General features: G+C 53.9%; 1 protein-coding gene across 1 annotated transcript; it reads right to left on the reverse strand.

Annotated features, from left to right (window-relative positions):
* Positions 1-23,159, reverse strand: VSX2 (visual system homeobox 2). The gene is made up of 5 exons (XM_003260746.4): positions 22,677-23,159; positions 21,342-21,426; positions 17,378-17,501; positions 2,941-3,121; positions 1-2,132 (listed from the first exon to the last, which is right to left on the reverse strand). The coding sequence occupies exons 1-5, from the start codon at positions 23,044-23,046 to the stop codon at positions 1,807-1,809; spliced, it is 1,086 nt and encodes a 361-aa protein (XP_003260794.1). The 5' UTR covers positions 23,047-23,159; the 3' UTR covers positions 1-1,806.
* Between the last annotated feature and the right edge of the window lie 340 nt (positions 23,160-23,499).

Raw genomic sequence — 23,499 nt, forward strand, 5'->3', positions numbered from 1 at the left:
TATTTTTAAGCCAATTTTATTCTTACTTGTATCTTTACAGAAAATGGCACAGAAATCACAAGTTTCGAATACCTAGAAGTTATTACAGTTCCATATTTCAAACACCTCAATATCAAGTTTCTTTCTTCTCACTCTATGTACATTATTTACACACCAGGGGCTATAGTCTAACACTTCAAACCAACAGGGACAAAGACAAGAAGAACCGGGCTGGAGGGAGGGAAGTTCCATAAATGGAATGAAGAAGAAATCAACTTTTGATATGGAATTAAAGTTGCAACGCACTGTCTCAGGCCATTCTGTAATGAGGTATTCCCTGCAAAGGTGGGTGGATGGGGTCGGGAGGCTGGCCTGGGAATCTGGATCTGGCAGGTCAGCAGGGCTGTGTGCTCCCATTGCTCATGCAAATGGAAAAGGCCAGGCCAGAGAGGTCACCATACTAACAGGTCCACTTATCAGCCGGCAGAAAGAAGCCCCAGCTCCTTATTCCATCATGGTTACCGTGTTTTAGTCTAGTGGACGTGCCTCCTGGCATGCACTGGCATGAAGGCGTGTGTGCCTGCAGCTTAGCTTGTGCTTACTCCTGGCCTTCTGCCTTGCTTTTCTTCCAGCCTTTTTCCCATCCTTCTGAACAGGTCAAAGCCTTGCTCTGAGGGGTGCTCAGCCCTAGGCCCTTAGTCCCCTGTCTGTCTGGAGTGAAGGTTTCTCCAGCAGGCCCTTAATGCGTATGCATAGCCCCGGGCCTACTCCAGGCTTGGCTTCTCAGTTGAGGCCAGGCCTGTGGCTTCCTAGATGTCATTTACCAGCCAGATTGGGTTGTTCAAGGCAGGGCACATGTGAACTCATAGTTTGCAAGGACCTGTGGGGGAAGGGTGCCTTCACAGCAAGTCAAGGTCACAAGCAGCATATCGCAAGAGTCGAGATGCTTCAGGACACAGGCTCAGGGGCCCGAGGACCCAGGGTAGAAGGTTTGGACTCCTGAACAGTGCAGTGAGCCACGGCATTTGTGAGGCATAGGACATGGACTCATGGCACGCAGCGTATGTCGCCACATGCCATGTAGGTGCCTGTGCTGGGAGGAGCCAGTGGGACAGGCTGGGTGTGGACAGCGTGGGTTCCTGAGGGTGACCATGGCAGGGCACGAGACCAAGGGTGGCTGAGGGGCCCAGGCTGAGACTTCCCAATTGTAGCCTGCCATCTAGACTCCACTGATGGGTGGGGCAGAGGCTGGGCCTGCCTGGGCCTGCACGGTGTCTTCACACTGCGGAAGCCCAGGCCCAGCCAGGTCTGCAGGAAGGAACAGGCTGAGTTGGGAGAAGACTTTTACTGAGGACTGGGGTGCTCAGGACGCTGGAGCTGCAGTTCCAGTCCTCCGTCTGTGTCACAGCTGTGGCAGGCAATGCACAATGCATTTGCAGCAATGGGCTTTAGGCATGCGCAGAGCGGAATGTAGAGCTGGGAAAGAGGGATCTTTAAAGCAAGAGAACAGAGAGCAAGGGGTGGCCAAAACCAGTGAGCATTGCAAAGAGATTGAGAGAAAAGGGGCTTGAGGGGATGTTGTGGGCAGCAAGAAGGCTTCTGAGGCTGGGATGCTGGAGAGGTCAAGACTAGATGAGGGATGTCTCAGCATGGTCCAGAGTCAGAACCCAGCGGTGCCTGCAGCCACCAGGGGTGATGGAGGACCTGGGGGGAACAGGGAGGATGGCAGAGGCCAGGCCTGGGCCTTGCCTCAGAGAGCACCTCCCAGCACCACAGGGCCCGAGGAGAGCAGAGTCTTGGGGCTTCGGCATCTGAGCGCGCCTTGACCTAAGCCATGTCCTCCAGCTGCGGTGGACTGAGCCTCTCCGCCGGCCTGTCTTCATCCATGGCCTCCTCCTCCTCTGGCTTCTCGGTACTCCGGGCCAGGCTGTCCGGCCCAGACACAGTCCCCAGCACTTTGGTGCTGTGCTCCTGAGCTTTGGCCCGGAGCGCCGCAATGCTGTTCTCCCTCAGTTCCTCCTGGGAGATGGCCGCCTGAGCATCGGGGCCCCGCTCGTCCTGCTCCATCTTGTCGAGCTTGGGCAGGGCCTGGCGTTCCCCCTCGGGCTTCCTCCCCGACTCGGCTGCTGCCTCCAGCGACTTTTTGTGCATCCCTAGAAAGAATTGTTGGTATTCGGGTTTAGAAAAGCGCCTGGGAAAGCCATCTTGAACTGAAAACGGCAAAGATAGAGAGAGGCCAGAATTAAGGACGAGCAGAAAGCCTTACTTCCCACACCGCAGTCACACAAGTCCCAGGGCTGGGCCAGGGTCAGGGAATGGGGAGATGGGTCGCCAGCCCTGTGGAGGACCTCCCCCTTCCAAAGCCCTGGGCACCTGGGCCTCGGGTGGCCTGTTCTGTCCCAAGCCACAGCGCATGCTCCCCTGTCCCTCTCCCATGGGATTCCGGATCTTAGAACTCCAAGAGAAGCTGGTGCTGTTCTCAGATATAGGCCCAGAGGGCAGGTGGGGAAGTTGGCAGGTGGGGAAGATAGCAAGTAGAGAGATTTGGGGGACAGAAGTCCTTTGGGCAAAGCAGAATGGCAGCCAGAGGGACCTAGGGGTCCTCTTAACCCCCAAGGAAGGCTGTTTTGTTCACTATAAGCCCACCTCTGGCCAAGGGGAGAGGAGGGTACAGACTCCAGGGCAACAGCCACACCCTTCTCACAGGACAAAATAATCCACAGTTAGGGACTCGTTCATCATGAGAGTTCTTGGCACCCAGTGCAAGTGACAGACACTAGGCCCCAGGCCCACCCTGCTCTGAGTCCCCCAAGGTAGACCAAGAGGTTTGCTTTGAAGAACTTCTCTCCTGCTAGGCTGCTGTGGCCCAAGTCCCCCTGCCTCAAGGCTCTGTCCCCTCCTCCAAGGAGCCCGCTCTCCTCACCGCAGGGGCAGGACCCCAAGGAGGGTGCGGGCTCTTACCCAGTAGCCACGGGGCACAGGAGTCCATGATGCCATCCTTGGCCGACTTGAGGATGGACTCGGGCAGGGGGATGGAATGCCGCACCATGGCCCCGTAGAGCCCATACTCCGCCATGACACTGCTCCGGCCCCAGCACTTCTCCCGCTTCCTCCACTTGGCTCGGCGGTTCTGGAACCAGACCTGCAGGTGCACAGAACAGGTCAGAGGCTTGCTCTGAGAGGTGTTGGGCCCAAGGCCCTTACCCCTTGTAGGCCCGGAGTGAAGTTTTCTCCAGCACGGCGTCCTTAACCTAAGCTTGCCTACTCCGTGGTGCCCCCTGGGTTCCTCCAGGCTCAGGGAGTATTCAGAAGGAGGACATCAGTCTGAAGAGAATACCGTGGGTAGTTCTAGGGAGGTGGGGTATGGATGCTTCCTGGACAGGGTCTTGCAGGTGCGCAGGACCCAGTGCCGTCGACTGTTTGCAGCTGAGAAGCCTGCCCTGCCACTGATGGTTCTCTTGCATGTGTTCACACCTCCGGCATATAAATCTTTTTTTCTGATTTGCAGAGGGACAAATTCCTTTCCCAGCACTGGACTAGCAGTGTGTCTGGCTCAGGGCTTCCTCTCTGCCAGAAGCCCAGAGCCAGAACCATCCAAGAGGGCCACAGGTGAGTGAGGGATCAGGGACAAAGAGCAGGGGACAGTCTTAGGGGCACTTCACCCAGGTATCAGAAAGGCTGGGAACTCGGGGAGGGAGACTTCCCTCGGAGGCCTGCGTCAGCCTCCCTCCTCTGCCCTGTCCCAGCTAAGCTCTGCCAAGCCACATGTGCCCTCCAGGTACCTGCTCCCCCACAGCTGCGGGCCTAACTCTGAATGGTGTTTGGGGGAGCTGGACCAGGGATGAAGATAGCATTCTCCAGGGTTGAGGAGCAAATGGGAGGAGGGACCTGGGAGGGAGTGGGGGCGGAGGAAGCACTAGCGAATGTGTCTCTGGCCCCAAAGCTGATTGGTGCAGGGTCTGAATGACAATGGGGTACCCTGCGGTGTCTGCAGCACTCTAGCCCATTCTGGGAAGAGATCCCAGAATCCCTAACAGATTTGAGAAGGGAAGATTTCTTGGTCCCTCAGAACAGCTTTTCGGAGATTTCTCGCAGCTGACAGAGCCGGGAGCGCCTCGCATTGTCCGCCAAGGAGGTCCAGGCCCGCCGGGAACTGGTGGGCCCCAAGCCTGGCCGGTCCCTTCTCGCCCCTCACAGTCCTTAAAGGCTCCGACCCCGGGGGCAGCGAGTCGCCCCAGGGAAGTCGAGGGAGTCGGGAGGGGAGGACCGAGGCGGGCTCGGGAAATCTGTTCATTTCCTCCCGATTTCCTCGCCTGGGTCTGGTTCGGCCCCGCCCTTCCCTCCGGGCCCCCTCCCCCGCGGCCAAGGTATCAGCTTTTAATGAAAAATTGCTCCAGCTCTATTCAGGAGGCGGCAAAAGAAGAGTCACCCCCAGGGGCAGCCCTGGGCTGATTGAAAAATAAGTTAATTTCAGTTTGAATCGATGGGCCTCAGGCACTGAAATATCACGGGAAATTAAAGCGGCTGTTCTCCCGGGAGCCGCGGCATTGACCCGCACTAATTAAAGCTGGGGAGGCAGCGCTCGCCTGGTCGCGAGCGCCCCCGCTTCCCCGGGGACCCCCAACTCTTCTCATTTAACTAATTAGACGGGGAAAATTGGGTGTTAATTTGTTTAGGATTTTCCCCCTTCCCCCCGGCAGCCCCTCGCGGCCCCCGCCCTGCGCGGCGCGGAAATGCATGCGGGCTCGGCGGCAGATGGCTGCCCGGGTCACGCTGCAATCTCCTCCGACTTGATTGCTTGATTAGGTTGTTAGCACATTAAAAAAAAAAAATTGCTTGCCGTCTGGCGCTGGCGTGATGAGTGGGACGCTCGGCAGCGCCTGGGTAATTTATCTTTTTATACGGCGAAGAATTTGATTTCAATCTGCAGATATATGGGGCGCCTTTGACACCTGTTTAACATCGCGCCGCTAACAGCTTAACCCTTCGCTTCCTGGGGAGCCGGAGCTGGGGCCGGCGGGGCTTGGGGGTCCGCGCGCTCCTGCGGTTCCCGCCGTCGCCGCCAGGTGGCGGAGTGAGCGCCCCGCGGCCCGGAGTCTGCGGCGGAGCGCGGCCGGCCATCCCCGGCAGGGGGCGCTCCGGCCCTCCAGCCTCGCATCCCACGGAGGTCACAGAACACTGCACGCGCACCTTTAAGTTGACCCAAACGCGTGTCCTCTGGCCTTTCTTCATTTGTAAATAACTGGCAGCCTCCAAACATGAGAGCTACATGGCCTTAGATGCCTCCGGCCTCTCCCGCGCCGGGTGGCTCCATCCCCGTTTGGGCAGCACTTTTGCTGCCTCCGTGTTTGGCACCTGCAGTTCCCGCGCAAAACTGGGGGGCTGGGAAGCACGGGTGCAAGGCCTCTGCCTGATCCGGACCTGACCGCCCTGGGAGACCCCCGTCAAGGAAAGGGTTTGTGTAATCCGAAGGCCGCTAGATGGCTGTCCTCCCTGCCCTGAAGGGAGAGGCAGCAATGCCAGCCGGGCTAACTCGGGCCTGCGTCCCGGCCTGGCTCCATGCCGTATGTAGATCTCCCCAGCGCTGTGGGCCTGTGCTGCAGGATGTGTGTCCGACTAGCTGTCTTACCCGGGGCCTGCGGTTTGTCTGGGGCCTCAATCCTGCCTCATCATCCTCCCCTTAGCGTATCTGCTTGCTGCAAGCTGCTTTCTCCCACAGAGGAAAAATCTAAAAGGACTAATCTACATAAAAGTATGACTCCCAGCCTGGCGCAGTGGCTCACGCCTGTAATCCCAGCAGTTTGGGAGGCCGAGGTAGGTGGATCACCTGAGGTCAGGAGTTTGAGACCAGCCTGGCCAACATGGGGAAACCCCATCTCTACTAAAGATATAAAAATTAGCCGGGCATGGTGGCGCACACCTGTAATCCCAGCTACTTGGGAGGCTGAAGCAGGAGAATCGCTTGAACCTGGGAGATGGAGGTTGCAGTGAGCCGAGATCGTGCCACTGCACTCCAGCCTGGGCAACAGAGCACGACTCTGTCTCAAAAAAAAAAAAAAAAAGTATGACTCCCGGTTTTATCCACCTCTCAGAGAAGACAGCAAAGAATGAATCCCCTGGTGATGGAATTCCAGACACCAAGTGTGACCACAGAGGGCTGCAGAGGTTTGGTTCATGAATATAAGAAGCTACTTACTTCCTGGTCCGGAGACAGTCTTTCCTGCTTGAATACAGTGCATTATTAGGTTGGTGCAAAAAGTCATTGCAGTTTTTGCCATTGAAAGTAATTACTTTCTTTCTTTCGAGACGGAGTCTCTCTCTGTCACCCAGGCTGGAGTGCAGTGGCATGATCTCGGCTCACTGCAACCTCCGCCTCCCGGGTTCAAGCAGTTCTCCTGTCTCAGCCTCCAGAGTAGCTGGGACTACAGGTGCCTGCCACCACACCCAGCTAATTTTTGTATTTTTAGTAGGGATGGGGTTTCACCTTGTTGGTCAGGCTGGTCTTGAACTCCTGACCTCAGGTGATCCAACCGCTTCGGCCTCCCAAAGTGCCGGGATTACAGGTGTGAGCCACCGTGCCTGGCCGAAAGTAATTACGTTCAATGGCAAAAACCGCAATGACTTTTGCACCAACCTAATAAAACAAGGCCACAACCCCTCAACTGGTATCTGTGCAGCCAGACTGGAGAATGTTTTGTATTTAAGAAAAAAGATGTGATGCATAAACCACAGTAACATAATGTCCTGCAGCAGTAGCACCTCATGATCAAACCCATCAGCTTCGATTTCTCAGCAAAGCATTTATGTACATGTTCACACTAAGAACAATAAATTCTGTAAGGTCTGGTCCGGTTTTTGTCATCACTGAGTTTTGATGCCAAATTTATAAAAGAGCGTTCTGTTTTCAGTGCAGTTTAGACTTAGGGTTTCTGGAGAAGGCATTGTGGAATATACAAAGACAGAGATGCCCCACCCACCCAGTGTGGATACCTGGCAAGGTGCACTGCCCTGGCTTCCCCAGGAGTTCCACGAATACCCATGCTTGAGATGGGGCAGTTTCTCAGATGGAAACAGCATTTTTAGGGTACTAAAGAAGGCGGTGCAGACTCGGGATTCTGATCATCTCTGGGGCCTATAAACAGAACCATTTTCCTGGGTCTCCTAATTTGGGCAAATGAATATCTGGCTGATCTGTAGATCAGACTTTGCCCACAGACTCTCTCCCAGGGGAGCTGGTGCCAGCTGGTCGCTCAAACCAGAAGTCATCCAGACCCTCAGTTATGGGCTCCTGGAATGCCTGGCTCTCTGTGAAGACCAGATGCTGCTCCAATTTATGGAGGAAACCTGGACGGCCAAAACAATTTCTTTCTAAGACAGTTGGCAAGGATGCTATGGCAATGGTGCCTTGGAGGGAAGTGGACAAGGAATTAGAATTAACCCTAACTGCTCTGTATATGTCCCTTTCTATTCCCTTCCTGGAAGCCACCAGCCTGTATATAGAACTGAAATATTTACCAGAAGCATTGAAGCCAGCCAGTCCTGACCTGGAATTCCCAGCTCTGAAAAATTGCTGTGTGACTTTGGGCAAGTTACTAGACTTCTCTCAGTCTCAGTCTCTCCAAATGAAAGATAAGAATATCTACTTTTCAGGCCGGGCATGGTGGTTCACGCCTGTAATCCCAGCACTTTGGGAGGCTGAGGCGGGTGGATCACGAGGTCAGGAGATCGAGACCATCCTGGCTAACACGGTGAAACCCCGTCTCTACTAAAAATACAAAAAAATTAGCCCGGCGTGGTGGTGGGCGCCTGTAGTCCCAGCTACTCGGGAGGCTGAGGCAGGAGAATGGCGTGAACCCAGGAGGTGGAGCTTGCAGTGAGCCGAGATCACGCCACTGCACTCGAGCCTGGGCAACAGAGTGAGACTCCATCTCAAAAACAAACAAACAAACAAAAAAACACTTTTCGGGGTTTTTGGAGGATTACATGAAATAAGTGAGTGCCTAAAATCAGTGCTTGCCATACAGAAGGTGTCCGATAAGTGTTAGTTTTCAGTAAAGGCACTGAAAATAAATGGGAGCCTGCCCAGAAGGCAAGTTAATCAATGGCATTACCTGGCCCTCTGGCCTCCTTCACATGCCCTTCAAGGCTGGACTTACAAATAATAATAACAACAATCCAGGAGGAGGGGAAGAAAGATCTAACCTTCGGCTGTATATTCGATACAGATAGTCTCTAGTTCCCCGTTAGGCATTTGGAGAGCTAAACAGGTGTCCCTGAAACTCTCCCCACATTTCTTTTTTTTTTCTTTCTTTCTTTTTAAGTTTGAGACAGAGTCTTGCTCTGTCGCCCAGGCTGGAGTACACTGGCGTGATCTCGGTTCACTGCAACCTCCGCCTCCTGGGTTCAAGTGATTCTCCTGCCTCAGCCTCCCAAGTAGCTGGGATTACAGGCGTCTGGCACCACGCCCAGCTAATTTTTTGTATTTTTAGTAGAGTTAAGGTTTCACCATGTTGGCCAGGCTGGTCTCGAACTCCTGACCTCAGGTGATCTGCCCGCCGTGGCCTCCCAAATTGCTGGAATTACCGGCGTGAGCCCCTGCGCCTGGCCTCTCCCCACATTTCTAATATATCCCAAGCCCTTAAGTCTCCATTACAGGGGAACACCCACACAGTGCCCATACTCCCTGTGAGCGGACTGTGGCGCAGCAGCTAGAAGCCCTAGGCTGGGGATTTCTGCTCTGCCTCTAGGTAAGTTTGTGGCTATGAGTGCATTTCTTTTCTTTTCTTTTCTTTACTTTCTTTTTTTTTGACGGATTTTCGCTCTTGTTGCTCAGGCTGGAGTGCAATGGCACGATCTCAGCTCACTGCAACCTCTACCTCCCAGGTTCGAGCAATTCTCCTGCCTCAGCCTCCTGAGTAGCTGGGACTACAGGCTTTCGCCACCATGCCCGGCTAATTTTGTGTTTTTAGTAGAGACAGGGTTTCACCATGTTGGCCAGGCTGGTTTTGAGCTCCCGACCTCAGGTGATCAGCCAGCCTCGGCCTCCCAAAGTGCTGGGATTACAGGCGTGAGCCACCACACCTGGCCGAGTGCATTTCTTAATCTTTCTGAGCTTCCCATTCCTTACCTGCCCTGTGACACCACCTCTCTGCAGGTTTCTGGTGGAAATTAAACAGTGTGTGGGAAATGCCTGCCACATAGTAATAGCTGAAACACACTGGCCTGATGCTTGATAAATTCTGTGGACAGATGTGCAACAAGCTTTGCTTTCTAGCAAACGTTCTAGGATACCTTTCACATAAAACCCATCATTTTATCTCCCACCTTTGATATGTCTTCTCAGCATTTAGGCTTCTTTTTCTAGGTGGACTGTTGGTTCTGACAACCCCATAATATTCCTTTGATCCCTCTCTCACTCACTTTCCTGACCGCTCACTTTCTAGAAGAGACTGCTCCTCTCACATGGGAGTCTGGTCCCAAGCTCTTCAGGAGACCCTGCATCAAGGTGCCAGCGAGGACCAGAGCCCTGCCTTATACTTCAGTCAGGGTGCCAGGTGCCTGAAAAGGGGCCCAAAGTGACACCCAGGGCCACCAGATTTGGAGTCCCAGGACAAAGTGAGTTGGGAGGGCCTCTGGATTTCTTTTTTCCCTTTTTTTTTTTTTTTTTTTTGAGATGGAGTCTCGCTCTGCCACCCAGGCTGGGGTGCAGTGGCACGATCCCGGCTCACTGCAACCTCTGCCTCCCAGGTTCGAGGGATTCTCCTGCCTCAGCCTCCTCAGTAGCTGGGATTACAGGCACCCGCCACCATGCCCGGCTTATTTTTGTATTTTTTAGTAGAGACAGGGTGTCACCATGTTGGCCAGGCTGGTCTCGAACTCCTGACCTCAAGGTGATCCGCCCTCCTAGGCCTCCCAAAGTGCTGGGATTACAGGCGTGAGCCACCACGCCTGGACAAGCCTGGGTTTCTTGATACATTTCTCCTCAGAGATATCAGCAGCGATACCCCAGCAGCAATCAGAAAGCCCTGGTTGGCCAAGCGCAGTGGCTCACACCTGTAATCCTAGCATTTTTGGAGGCCGAGGTGGGTGGATCACAAGGCCAAGAGATCGAGACCACCCTGGCCAACATGGTGGAACCCCGTCTCTACTAAAAATACAAAAATTTGCTGAGCGTGGTGGCGCGAGCCTGTAGTCCCAGCTACTCAGGAGGATGAGGCAGGAGAATCACTTGAACTCGGGAGGCAGAGGTTTCAGTGAGCCGAGATCGTGCCACTGCACTCCAACCTGGGCAACAGAGGGAGACTTCATCTCAAAAAAAAAAAAAAAAAAAAGAAAAGAAAAAAGAAAGCTCAGGTTGTGTGGAAAGACTGTGGCTATCCACAGCTGGCTGGCGGGTGCCTCCACAGCAGGCACAGAATGTGCCTGTGCCTCGAAGGATAGACTGGGCCCAGGGAAGGACTTCTTGCCAAATGGATGCAAAGGCACAGCTAGCAGGCCAGGCAACCCTGTCAGCTCTTTCTCTACGTGGGCAATCAGCAGGAATAGCCGAGGCCATGCCTCACACCTCCTCTTGTCTCTGCATCATCACTTAGCTGCTGTCCTGCAAGCTCCCTCCCTGGCATCGCCACCAGACAACATGCCCAGGGTTTCATCCCTCAATCGTCTCAACAGGAGACCCTCTGCAGTCCTTCGGGGATCGCCCTCCTAAATACCTCCTAAAGGAGACATTGTGCCTGACAGATGCCCTTTGCACATTCTGGTCTCCTCGCTACCCCAGGCCCTGCCCTGCCATCTTGCCACATGCCATCAGGTGAGCGTCCATCACATTCCCCCAGTCTCTTTCTTCCCCTCTGGCTGGAAGCTGATGAATTTGGGCTTATAGCTGGTGTGACTTAAGGGCTTCACACTCTGCACCCACTCAGCACCTCGGCCGCGGTTTATTTCAGCGTGCTCTGTGCAGATCCCCTAAGCCTCAGAAAAGTGGAGTCTTGCTGCAGCCTCTGTTACCCACTAGGGGGCAGCTCCGACCACATTTCCAGACAGCCTCCTGCCTGAGCACTAACAGGCCCTTTTCCTTCCTCACCCCAACCCCGTGCCACCCAAAACGCCACTTTCTTCCACTCATATTAACCCACTCAGAACAAAAACACCCCTCTCCTGAGCCTCCAACCCAGTGTGTTTACATTCACTGCACACAGAATCACCTAGAGAGATTTAAAAGCATACAAATGCCAACATTAAGATGTTTTGTTTTTTTTTTTTTGGAGACGGAGTTTCGCTCTTGTTGCCCAGGCTGGAGTGCAATGGCGGGATCTCGGCTCACTGCAACCTCCGCCTCCCGGGTTCAAGCTATTCTCCCGCCTCAGCCTCCTGAGTAGCTGGGATTACAGGCATCCGCCATCATGCCCGGCTAATTTTTGTATTTTTAGTAGAGACGGGGTTTCACCATATTGGCCAGGCTGGTCTTGAACTCCTGAACTCAGGTGATCTGCCCACCTCGGCCTCCCAAAGTGCTGGGATTACAGGCCTGAGCCACCGTACCCGGCCTAAGTTTGTATTTTTAGTAGGGACGAGGTTTCACCATGTTGGTCGGGCTGGTCTCAAACTCCTGACCTCAAGTGATCTACCCGCCTCAGCCTCCCAAAGTGCTGGGATTGCGGGCGTGAGCCACCGCGCCCTGCCAAAGATGTTTGATTTTAAACCAATTAAATCGGAATTGCCGGGTATTGGCGGGGGGGAGCCCATGGGCGTTTTAAAAACCTGTCCTGGGGTTTGGCGCGGTGGCTCACGCCTGTAGTCTCAGCACTTTGGGAGGCCAAGGCGGGCGGATCACGAGGTCAAGAGATCGAGACCATCCTGGCTAACACGGTGAAACCCCGTCTCTACTAAAAATACAAAAATTAGCCAGGCTTGGTGGTGCACACCTGTAGTCCCAGCTACTCTGGAGGCTGAGGCAGGAGAATTGCTTGAACCCAGAAGGCAGAGGTTGCAATGAGCAGAGAAAAAAAAAAAAATCTGCCCTGGTGATTCTAATAACCATCCTGAGATGAGATCCATACAACCCTTCCCTACTCAAGCACCCATCTTCTTACTTCTGGAATATGACCCCCTGATACTTTGTTCCCTACCCTTAGGCAGGGGTCACTTTAGAAGAAGCAAAGTCACACAGTGCTCGGCAGAGAATCTAAACCTCAGCCTTCAACATACACGAGACTTCTAAGAGGGGTGAAATGTAGTCTCTGCTCACTTCGAACATTCATAGCTCTGTAATGTTTGCATTTTATAACAAGCACATCTTAGAAAAAAAATAGAGTAAACATGTGAATATATATGTAGCCTGCCCTCACAATTCTAGTAACAAGTGACCCCACAGAGGAAATTAAGTCAGTCTGGAAACCCACCTTCTCTTCCCCAGGGCTGATAGCTGGCAGGGACTTCCAGAATGCCATATCCTAGCATTTAAAAAAAAAATTTTTTTTTGAAACAGGATTCTGCTCTGTCACCCAGGCTGAGGTGCAGTAGCACAATCACAGCTCACTGCAGCCTTGACCTCCTGGACTCAAGCAATCCTCCCACCTCAGCCTCCCAAGTAGCTGGGACCAGCATGTGTCACCACACCTGTTAATTTTTGTATTTTTTGTGGAGATGAGGTTTCGCCATGTTGCCCTGGCTGTTCTCAAACTCCTGGACTCAAATGATCCTCCCACCTTAGGCTCCCAAAGTGCTGGGATCACAGGCACCAGCATTTTATTTATTTATTTAAGACACAAAGAAGACGGTGTGCCTGAGTCTGACGTGGAGACGTAGAAGCTTTTCTTTCCCCAACACTGCACCATAATCCTCCACCTCCAGCCCAGAGAGATGTGGAGTGAGGACATGTTTACTCTCCAAACACAAAGGCAGAGGAAATCGCCATGCCTTTCTGCTGGGACTGGTTTGTCATCACTGTTCTTCGCACTATTACAGTTTGTATAGAGAGACATTCATGTCTATCTCGTAGGATCTCATGTCACAGTAGCTGAGTACTGGGTTTGAATCCCAGTCTTACTTTACCTCTCAGCCCCTCAGTTTCTTCATCTAGAAAATGGGTATAGGAATGACATCTAACTAATTTGTCTGTTAAGGATTAAATGAAATGAGGCAGGCCGGGCATGGTGGTTTACACCTGTAATCCCAGCACTTTGGGAGGCCAAGGTGGGTGGATCATTTGAGGTCAGGAGTTCGAGACCAGACTGGCCAACATGGCAAAAACCCATCTCTCTAAAAATACAAAAATTAGCCAAGCAAGGTGGCAGGCACCTGTAGTCCCAGCTACTCAAGAGGCTGAGGCAGGAGAATTGCTTGAGCCTGGGAGGCAGAGATTTCAGTGGGCCGAGATCACACCACTGCACTCCAGATTGGGTGACACAGAGACCCTGTCTCTAAAAAAAAAAAAAAAAAAAGAGAGAGAAAAAGAGAAGAAACGAGACATGGAAAGCACTTAATATCTGGGACAATGGTGAGTACTTAATAAATGCCAGTAACAACACTATTTTTATTGTTAGCATTATGGAAAAATATTATTATCTTACAAATGAGTAATTTCAGACTCAGAGTTTGGCTTGCTGGCAGTGAAACAAACACTGGAAGTGGGTGTGTCTGCCTTTCCACGTCCACACCGCAGGTTCTCATCAGACATCAGACAGTAGACTTCAGACATGCAGGGGTTTCTTGGCTTGGCCCAGCAGGGGTGTATGCCCCAGCAGTCCATCTGGGCCTGTTAAACTTCACCTGCCCTGCACCCCCATTCCACCAATGGCAGCCCAGAGGCTTGTGGTGGGGGAATCCTCAGGAGGCACCTCCCTAGAAAGGATCTTACCTCTTTCTTCTACAGATGGGGAAACTGAGGCTCACAGATGGGAAGTGGCCTAGCCTCTGCCACACCAGATGTCAGAGTTGGAGCTAAAATCCGGATTCTTGATCTCCAGTTCAATAACCTTTCCATTCCACCTTGGTAATTTCTTTCTGTTTTTTTTTTTTATTCATTTGTTTTTGAGACAGAGTCTCACTCTGTCACCCAGGCTAGAGTGCAGTGGTGCGATTACAGCTCACTGTAGCCTCTACCTCTTGGGCTCAAGTGGTCCTCCCATCTCAGCCTTTTGAGTAGCTGGGACCACAGGCGTACATCACCATGCTCGGCTAATTTTTAAATTTTTTTTTGTAGAGATGGGGATTTCACTATGTTGTCTAAGCTGGGCTCAAACTCCTGGACTCAAGGAATTATTCCACCTCAGCCTCCCAAAGGGCTGGGATTACAGGCATGAGCCCCTGCACCTGGCCAGGAATTTCTTTTCTTCCAAGACAGGGTCTCATTTTTTTTTTTTTTTTTTTTTTAGCCTGGTCTCAAACTGCTGGGCTCAAGCAATCCTCCCACCTCAGATTCCCAAAGTGCTAGGATTACATGCCTGAGCCACCGCGTGGCTGAGAATTTCTTACTCCAGACTTGGAGCTGGTAATAACTTCCCCTTTCCCGCTCATCTCGTCTACAGAGTCCTCTGACCCAAAGCTGGGCTGGAAGGGGGCTGGCTCCGGAGTGGTGGCCAACACGTGGAGGGGAAATGATGGGGAGGGAAGGCAAGGTAGAGAAGCAAGGTTTTGGAGTCTAAAGGGATTCAACTCTGGCCTCTGTCTGTGCCTCAGGTTCCCCATCTGTCAACTGGAAATAATATCCCCTAGCTCATGGGTGTTCTGAGGACTCTGCTGAATATAAATGAACTAGCTCTGTGAGGAAATGAAAGACACAGGTGGGCTGCTGGTAGAGGGAGGGTGAGGACTTGCTTTTCACCCTCTTGAACTCATGTACAGAATTTGCCCATTCAAAAATAATTTTGTTATATAAGTGAGTTTTGGGCTGTTTTTTTTAAACAGTGCCTGGTACTCAATAAACATTGATTATCTTTACTGTGATACAGGTCCCCTGCCTGACTTCAAATCACCTCTGCTCCCCCAGCTTCAAGTCAAAGCAAAGACTTCAAACAGAAGAGGCGGGCGGGGCCACTGTGGGCTTTGGATTCAGAGTTAGGTTTGAGTCTTGTGTCTCCCACTTACTAGCTGTGGGGCCTGGGCAAGTGGCTGTGCCTCAGCTGCCTCCGTTCTCAAAGGAAATTCATGGTCTTCAGCCCCTGATTGTCACCAGGACTTAATAAGATCAGATCTGACACCGAGTGAGCCAGGGGCACGTGCCAGGCACTGCCCTGAACACTGCACACACATGGCTCCTTGCCTCCGCACAAAAAGCAGGTGCCACTGTCACCCCCATTGTACAGATGAAGACTGAGAGGCTCTGGGAGGTGAAACCCGGCCAGGAGCCCAGACAGTCTGGCCCCAGAGTCAGTGACCCTAACCACGGTACCACCCTGCCTGTCCTGTGCACGTCGTGAATTCAGGAGAACACCTGGCACATGGAAACTCCTCTGGACACGATCGCTGTGACTGCTGTTGATGCACACCAACATCTTTCCCAGGCCACTTTACTGAACTGGGGCAAGAGGCCTTGACAACTCACAGACAGCTTCTGGGGGTAGCATTCAGGCATGTGGTGCTCAGAGGCTCTGAGACTCTTCCCTCATTTCTCCGATATCCACAAATTGCAGAGCCAATCCTCACAGTCCCAGGGCAATGAGCTCTCCTCATCCCACACCCCAAGCTCCTTTGTGCTGGTTCTGGTGCCCTCAGGCACCACCGTATAAGCAACCCCCAAGCAACTTAACAAAGCCCTGTTAAGTTAAATGTGCCTGTTGGGGCATTCGTAGCAATGCAGTTACAGCTGAGGGAGAGCCTGCCCCCAAATCCTGAGCTCAGCAGGTTTCAAACACTTCATCCACCCTCCTCTACCTAATCTACCAAGCCGATTTCAGGACAACCCACTGCAAGAGACAAGCTATTGCTTCATTCTGGTCAATACTGCAAATGTGGGGCCTGCCAACAGCGGGGATTTGTCATTGCTCCTCCCTGCCGCAGCCACCTGGAATGGCCAACTTTATGCTAATGAAGGCCAGGCAGGGGTTACTGCCATGCAGTGTAAGGCTTGGCTTACACACACGCACGCACGTGCACACACACAATTCAACATCAACACCCAGCTTACCTCACTAGAACCCAATTGGGTGGAGGGTAATGGGTCCAGGCCACCATGGATAATGCACCAAACATAATCTGCTTATGAATAATTGAGCTTATTGTTAGTGTCAATGTCTAAAACCATCGGCTGAAATTCCAAATAGATTTCCAGGGGAGAGCAAGACCTCACAGCCTCATTTCACATTCTCTGGTCCTCCAGTGAGAGAGTACAGAGCAACCCACACACCTTACTTGGCTCCCCCTGCCACCCAGGCACACATCACACGTGGAGATACAAGGGACCTAGACTGGGGAGGAGACGCAGAGCAGAGCAGTTCCAGGAAGTCAGGACCAGCCCCCAGCCTCCGCAATGAACTGGCTCTGGACCGCTCAGGCGATGCGAGCAGCTTTCATTGAAGGTTGAGCACCAGCTAAGACAACCCCAAATATTCTGGAAATGTTCCTCCCACCCCACTCCTTCTGCCTCATGGAGGCCCTGCCCAGACTCCATCGTCCCCCAGAGAAATGATTCCACAGCCCTACTCCTGCCCAAGTAGGGGACTCTGGACTTGCCAAGGTCCTGCTGCCGCTAAGTGGAGGCCCCATGCCTACCACATGCCTAGATCAGTGACAGGTTATGTCACAAAACTGCCCAGGAGAGGAGGAGGGCTTAGTGAGCCACCTGCAGGGCCCTGCCCCAGGTCACATCCTGGGCCAGACCGGGGAGAAGAAAAGGAGCAGCAGGTCAGGGCAGCAGCTGCTGGGCTGTATGTGGGAGGAAGGAGCCTTAGGTGGATGGAGTGGTGGGGAGCAGGAAGAGAAGGGGTAACACTTTCATCATGGGGAGGGGAGCAGAGGGGAGGGAAACAGACTGGGGTTAGGACTAGAAGCCACCTTCCTCTTCACAGCCACCCAGAGGCCTGGGGCACCCTCTGGCCTTGGAACAGACATTTAGCTGTACCAAGGGGACCTCCGCCTCAACAGAGACCCTGCCCAGGACCGGAGGCCCCTCCGATACTCCACCTCTCATCCCCAGACCCCCACAGGGTCTGTCTGACATACTCCTCGGGAAGCCTATAGTCTGGAACAACAGCCAGGCCACAACTGGGTGCCTCTCATCCCCCGACAGCACCCACCTCATGTGGCAGGTGTTCAGCTTAAACAGGCTGAGAACATGATCACAGGCAAGCACATGCCCAGAGTGGGGCTGGGAGGCGGGGTCATGGGCATCTGGAACCCTGGAGTGGTAGATGTCACCCAGAGAGGGGAGAGTGGAGGGGGAGGGGCTCAGGGTTGTTACCTGTATCCTGTCTTCCGGCAGCTCTGTTTTCATGGCTAGCATCTCCCGGGCGTAGACGTCTGGGTAGTGGGCCTCGTTGAATGCCTTCTCCAGCTCCTCTAGCTGGTAGGAGGTAAAGATTGTCCTGAGGGGAGCAAGACCGAACACTCAGGACCCCAGAAACTAACAGAGCCTGTCTCAGAGAGGACAGAACCGCCTTCCTCTGTGACTCCTGGGCAGACCCCGAACCCAGGCTGGCTCAGCACAGTAGGACATAAATTCTCTCTCTCTCTCTCCACACACACACACACACACACACACACACACACACACACACACACTTTCTCTCTCTCTCTCTCTCACACACACACACACAGACACACTTTCTCTCTCTCTGTCTCATAGTTTAACCCTCTGGACTCTTCTTCCTCAAGGCTGAGGGCTCACACTACCCGTCCTGTGTTTGCAGGGTGGCCATTATTTCAGCCTTCAGTGACATTTCACACTGGGAATCTTTCTGGAGGTGCTCTGGGGGAAAGGCTGTTAAGAAGAAATTCTAGAAAAGCAGAAAGCCCCTCTTCCTCCCAAGCACAGAGAAGAGGGGCTTACCAGATTACTAAATAGCCCAGCTCCACCCAGACCAGCTTCCCGGGCTCCTCTCACAGTCGCTGAATTTTTAAATGCTTTTCAGAGTTAGAAGATTCATCAGAAGGTCAAATGCAGCCTCAACCTCAGTGTTTATACAGCAGAGAACTGAATCTCCCACTCCCTCAACTCACCCCAGTGCCCCTTCCTCCCCCCCCCGCTCTTCCTCAATGCCACCCAGACCTGCCAGCTTCCCGGCACTGCCCCGAGCCTTTTCCCGTCCTCTTCTGTGCTGAGAAGGGAAGGGCCACCTTCCAACCATCCCATACTTCCAAACTCAGCCACTCACCTGCAGGGGGTTCCATTGGGGCCACCCTGAGAGCCCACAGGCACAGTTCCCCACCCCCCACAGAGCAGTTCATATTGATCTATTTTGTGTTATAAACTGCTTTAAGAATCTGGTAAAAACTACATTCTCTCACCCTAGGAAAATGGGCAAATAAATATGCCCCAATTAGTAAAATTTTGCCTCCAACATTAGGGGATTCATAGGTCCCCTTTCTTGAATAAACCACTAAACACCTACTTCCAGACATAAACTCTTCTCTTTTCAGACCTTAACTTCACCAGGTTTTGGGTGATCTTTATCCTGAAACCTCATTAACAAGCCAACAGGCAGTATAGTCCAGCGTCCACAAACTGAACTTGTAGAAATGGTCCAGCCCTTGCCTGGTCCCCTGGGATCAGACTCTGGGGCCAGCACAGGGGTGTAGAATCCCTCACTGCTGGGCCCTCGCCTTCATCTAACACAACCCAAAAGTACAGATTTGAACCTCACACACTCCTTGTGCTGGTGTGCACTTTAATATCTCAGGAGATAATTCAGGGAAGAAAGATTGTGCTCTTTACAGAAAATGACTGGTTTGATTCTAAATCGTTTCTCCTATTCTCTGGGGGGAGGGGGGCGCGGTGATGTGAAATGCTTATGCACACACAAAGTTAATTCTTGAGAATTTTGAAGATCTGCTGCTTTTTCGTTTCTGCCATCTGCTGAAGGGCCCATGGACAGTGTCAAAATAAACAATAAAGAAATGCAAGTCCTTTCCAAAACCAGGGAAACTGAGGCACAAAGGCAGTCAAAGAGGAGAGCCAATTATAGGTCATGTAGAACCATTCAAGTCCCAGTCTCTACTTGGGAGCGCCCCTCTTCAAAAAAACAAAACAAAAACTCAAATCTCCCAAACTTTCCCTAATTCATGCCTCAGAGCTGACACGCTTCCCCCATAATGTGACCCAGCCTGTGTTCCTGGTTTATGCAGAACCCCAGACCCTTCAGGCTCCTGTTGTGTCCAGTCTGAAGAGGAGCTGAGCTTTCCCAGTAGAAAGAAAGAGCAAAATCAGAGAGACTCTCACCGTGGCTGCTTTGTCTCCACCCCACCCCCCAAACGCTTTTAAGTCTGGTTTGTTTCTGGGAGATAAAAACAAGCCCATCTCTCATCACCAGATTCGAGGGTCTCTTACCCCAAATCCCCAAATGACAGAAGCTCGAGTAAAATATATTTTTTCCTAATTAAAACAAGCACTTGAAATCCATAGCCATTCTCCTCTCTTCGATAACCTTCTCCCTTTATGCAACAGAAATAGAAACCCCAGGCAGTTAATACCCAGGTGTTGGTGAGTTGCTGTTCTGCCCCCATGAAAACCCACCAAAGCCCCCAAAGGTGTTCCTGGCCAAGAGAGTGACAGATGAAAACAGACGGTCAGAGACCTTAAGCATAGAATTTGGGCTATGGGTCACCCAGCTCCAAGTGCCATACAGTGAGATGTCCTGATGCAGAAATGCCATTCCTGTACCCAGGGTTTGGGGATGCTTTTTCCAGGGCTCTCCATGCTATGGGAACCCCTCCCACCCCTCCTGGCACCAGGACAAGAGCAGTTTTGCGGGTCTCTGACCTGCCCTCCCTGCAAGGTCCCCGTCCCTGCTTGGGGAAGATGACAAGATTACCCACCCTGTGACCAGCGTAAGATGGGTGCATAAAAAGTGTTTTAATGAATATTCGTTGAATGAATTGAATGTAAAAAAAAAAAAAGACCAAAGATCAAGACCAAAAAAATAAAATAAAACAATACAAACTAAACAAATGCAAACAGCTGCCGGAAAAAGAATAAACCGCGGTCCGGAGAAACCAAGTCGAAGTTCACCTGCATTCAAGCCAAAACTTATTAGGGCCTGAAGGGTGAGAATAGGCCGTTTTAAAAGATGGGGGTCAACAGTGGAGTTTCCCAGGGCCAAGGAAGAACGAAGCATAGAAAAGCGAAGAGAGAGAGGGTGCAAAGAGGCTGAGAACAAATTGGGGTGGGAGAAAAGGATGTGGCGGCGGGGGTGCCCGAGAACGCCCTAGTGAAGACATGCGGAGAGCCTGCGGCGGCCCCACCTGATGGGGACGGAGTGGGGTGCGGGGAAATAGCTCCGAGGTGAGCGCCGGGGCAGCACCTGCGAGCAGCACCCGCAGAAAGGCAGGCAGATTTTTGGTTCTCTCTCCTTTATTTCCTTGAAAACCACCTTACAAATGTACCCAAGGAACTGGTAGCAGTGCGGCTGGTGCGGAAGGAAATGAGGGCGGGAGTGGGAGAAGGGTAGGTTACTTTTCAAGATATACCTGTCGGCATCTATTGAGTTTTAACTTTGTGCAAGTAATTTCCATTTAAAGACAAAAAAAAAAAAACCCTTTCTAGTCTGTACCCCGATGCAGCCCACCCTACTCCAGCTACGGCTGGTGGGACCGTCCAGTCTACATCGCCTCCCACTCCATTTTACAGACGAGGAAACTGAGGCTCACGGAAGGGAAGCGACTTGGTCAGAATCACGAACGAGCAGAAGCCAAAAGAAAATGCTCTGTCAGTGCAGAGATCGCTCCAGCTTTGGAGAACGGTGGGAGGAGAAAGCTTAGGGAGTTGGCAGAGAGGAAAGGGACCCTGGGAGAGAAATGGGGGCGGCGGGTAAGGCCGAGGGCAAAGAACGGGCTCTGGCAAGAGGTGGGAGCTAATCTGCCAGCCGCGGGGTCTGTGTGGCTCTCGGCATGTACAGGTGCAGGGATCTGGGAACCGCCTCCACTCTGTGGCTCAGTTTGGCCTGTGTTGGAGCCTTTCCTTTTTCCTGCACAAGGAGGAGAAAGCCCGAACCGATGCGCTTTCCCGGCGGCCACTCATCGTGCTCAACCGGTGCGGACGCCAAGGCCCCGGGCAGATTCCGCCAAACAACCCCTGGTCTGCGCCCTGGCACGGCCTCGGACCTCAGATCCGGGGTCGGCTAAAATAGGGTCCGAGAGACACGAGCCCGGAACGGGGGACGGCAGGGGGGTGCGCGGGCAGGAGAGGTAACAGAAATCGGGGGCCTCACCTGTGTCGCCGCTTCTTCCGTTTCTTGGTCTGGTTTAAAGCAGATTTGGACATTTTTCGATCGCTGGAGGAAACATCTTCAGAATCTGAAAAGCGGGCGGAGGGACATGCGGCAGAGTGGGGGACGCGCTCGGCTGTGCCCGAAACCCGCGAGGGCCCCACCCCGGGCTGCCTCCGCAAGCAGCGGGGACCTGCTCTGTCTCCCCAGGAAGCCTTCGGACGCCCCGTTGGCCGTCCCATCCCTGAGCTCAGGCTGGCCTCTCCCGCGCCGGGGCCCGAACCCGGAGGTTTTGAACAGATTTCGTTGTAAGAGAGGCAAAGGCCCCGGCGCGCTTGGGACCGGGACGACGGAGAGCGAGGCAGCCTTAGGGGGCCGCAGAGACCCCCGGCAGCCCTCGAGACCCTGCTGCGCCCTGCCCTGCGCGGCCAGCCCCAGTGCCCCGGGCCAGAAAGTTGGCCTCGAGTAGCGAGGAGCGGAGCCGAGGCATGGGAAGCTGGGCTCCGGGAAGACTGGGGGCTGCCGGGCACCGTCCTTTTCTCGGGGCGGCACAATGCGTCCCTACTCAAGGCCCGAGAGCCTACGACGCGCTGGTTTTCGTTGCCTTTCCACGTAAAACAAAATAAAACGCAACGAAAAATCGGGGGAATTGCCAAGCTCAAACAAGAATCGGAGGTTCGAGCGGGCCGCGACACACCTTCCGGAAAGCAGCGCGGGGAGAAAGCCGAGAGGTCACCCAGGGTCTCCGAGCCCGCGCGTCGCCGGGCTCCGGTATATAGTGGCGCTTACGTGGGAGCGGATGGCGGCCGCTTTGGCTGCCGCGATGGAAGGGTTGTCTGAGATCGTGGAGGTGAAAAATAAACCCCAGTTGACCAACGCGGGATTTGGGAATCAGACAACTTTGGACACCAGGGATGGGGCCGGAGCCGGAACAGCACCGGGCTCGGGGAGTGCGGATCCTACACGAGGCCGGGGCCTCAGTGGAGCCGCGGAGCTGGGGCCCTCCGACCCGGCCGGGGACCCTGCACCACGGGCTCCGACACCCCAAACCCGGTTTTCAGTGGGGCCCTAACAGAGTGCCGTGGCGGAGCCCTGCCCGACCCGGGGACTGGAGAACTGCGCGGCCCCCCGAAACGCTTGGGGCCGAAACCCTGCGGACGCCGAAGTATCCTCCCGGGCCCCGTCACCAGGCGCGTCGGCCCAAGGCCCGGGCGGCGACCCCCGGCCTGGCAGTAACTTTTCCGCCTGGAGGCCTGGTCCAGCAAGCGAGAGCCGACGGCGCGGGGCTCCGGGCTGTCGCACCCCAGTCAGGCAGCAGCGCGACCTCTCCTCACCTACCCGAGCTGGCCGTCTGGCTGGTGTCCAGCGGCCCCGATGCTCTGCCCAATGGCTGCAAGTGGACGCTCTGCGGGTCGGACAGCACTTCCAGGAAGGTGGGCTGCGCGTAGAAGCCGGGGAGCCCCCCGGGCCCCAGAAGCCCCATGCCGCCCACCCCCGCGGGGCTGAGCACTGAGCGCGCCGACAGCAAGTGCCCGGGGGCCAGGCCGTCGAGCGCTGCCCGCGGGTGGGAGCTCGGGGGCTCCTTGTTCAAGCCCAGGATCTCCTGGATGCCGAACCCAGTGCACCTGGCCGGGGCGCCCCCCGGGGTACTCTTGGCCACTGTCTCTGATTTGGGCTTGCTCAGCGCTTCCCCTGCTTTCCCCGTCATCTCCCGGTTCTTTGGAGGGGCTGAGGCTGCAGGTCTTTAGCTCCCCCCACCCCCCCGCCGGGCTTCCCGCTTCGCGAAGTTGGTCCCAGGTGCCCCCTCCGGTGTCTAATGCTCTGGAGCCCAAGGAGATTCCCCTTTTATCCAACCAGGCGGCAGCCCAAGTGGGGTCAGAGCTGAGCAGCCAATCACCGGGGCCAGGAGCGATTAGGAATTCCAAAAAGCTGGCAGCTCCCGCCGCAGGCAATGTCGAGTGGCCAGGGTGCTGGGGGTCGAGCACCGGGTGAGCTCTGCAGGATGCCCATGGGCAGGGACCCCAGGGGCTGAAGTGAGACAACCAGCTTCAGGTTAAGGTTCAGGTTCAGGGCTGTTCCGGGAGGCAGAGTGGCTTGGGGCTCTGCGCAGATTCTGGCAGGGACAGGTCCCTGAGGTCAGGTGGAAGGATGGGCTAAGGGC

Source organism: Nomascus leucogenys, chromosome 22a (assembly GCF_006542625.1).
Source record: "Nomascus leucogenys isolate Asia chromosome 22a, Asia_NLE_v1, whole genome shotgun sequence".
Lineage (NCBI taxonomy): Eukaryota > Metazoa > Chordata > Mammalia > Primates > Hylobatidae > Nomascus > Nomascus leucogenys.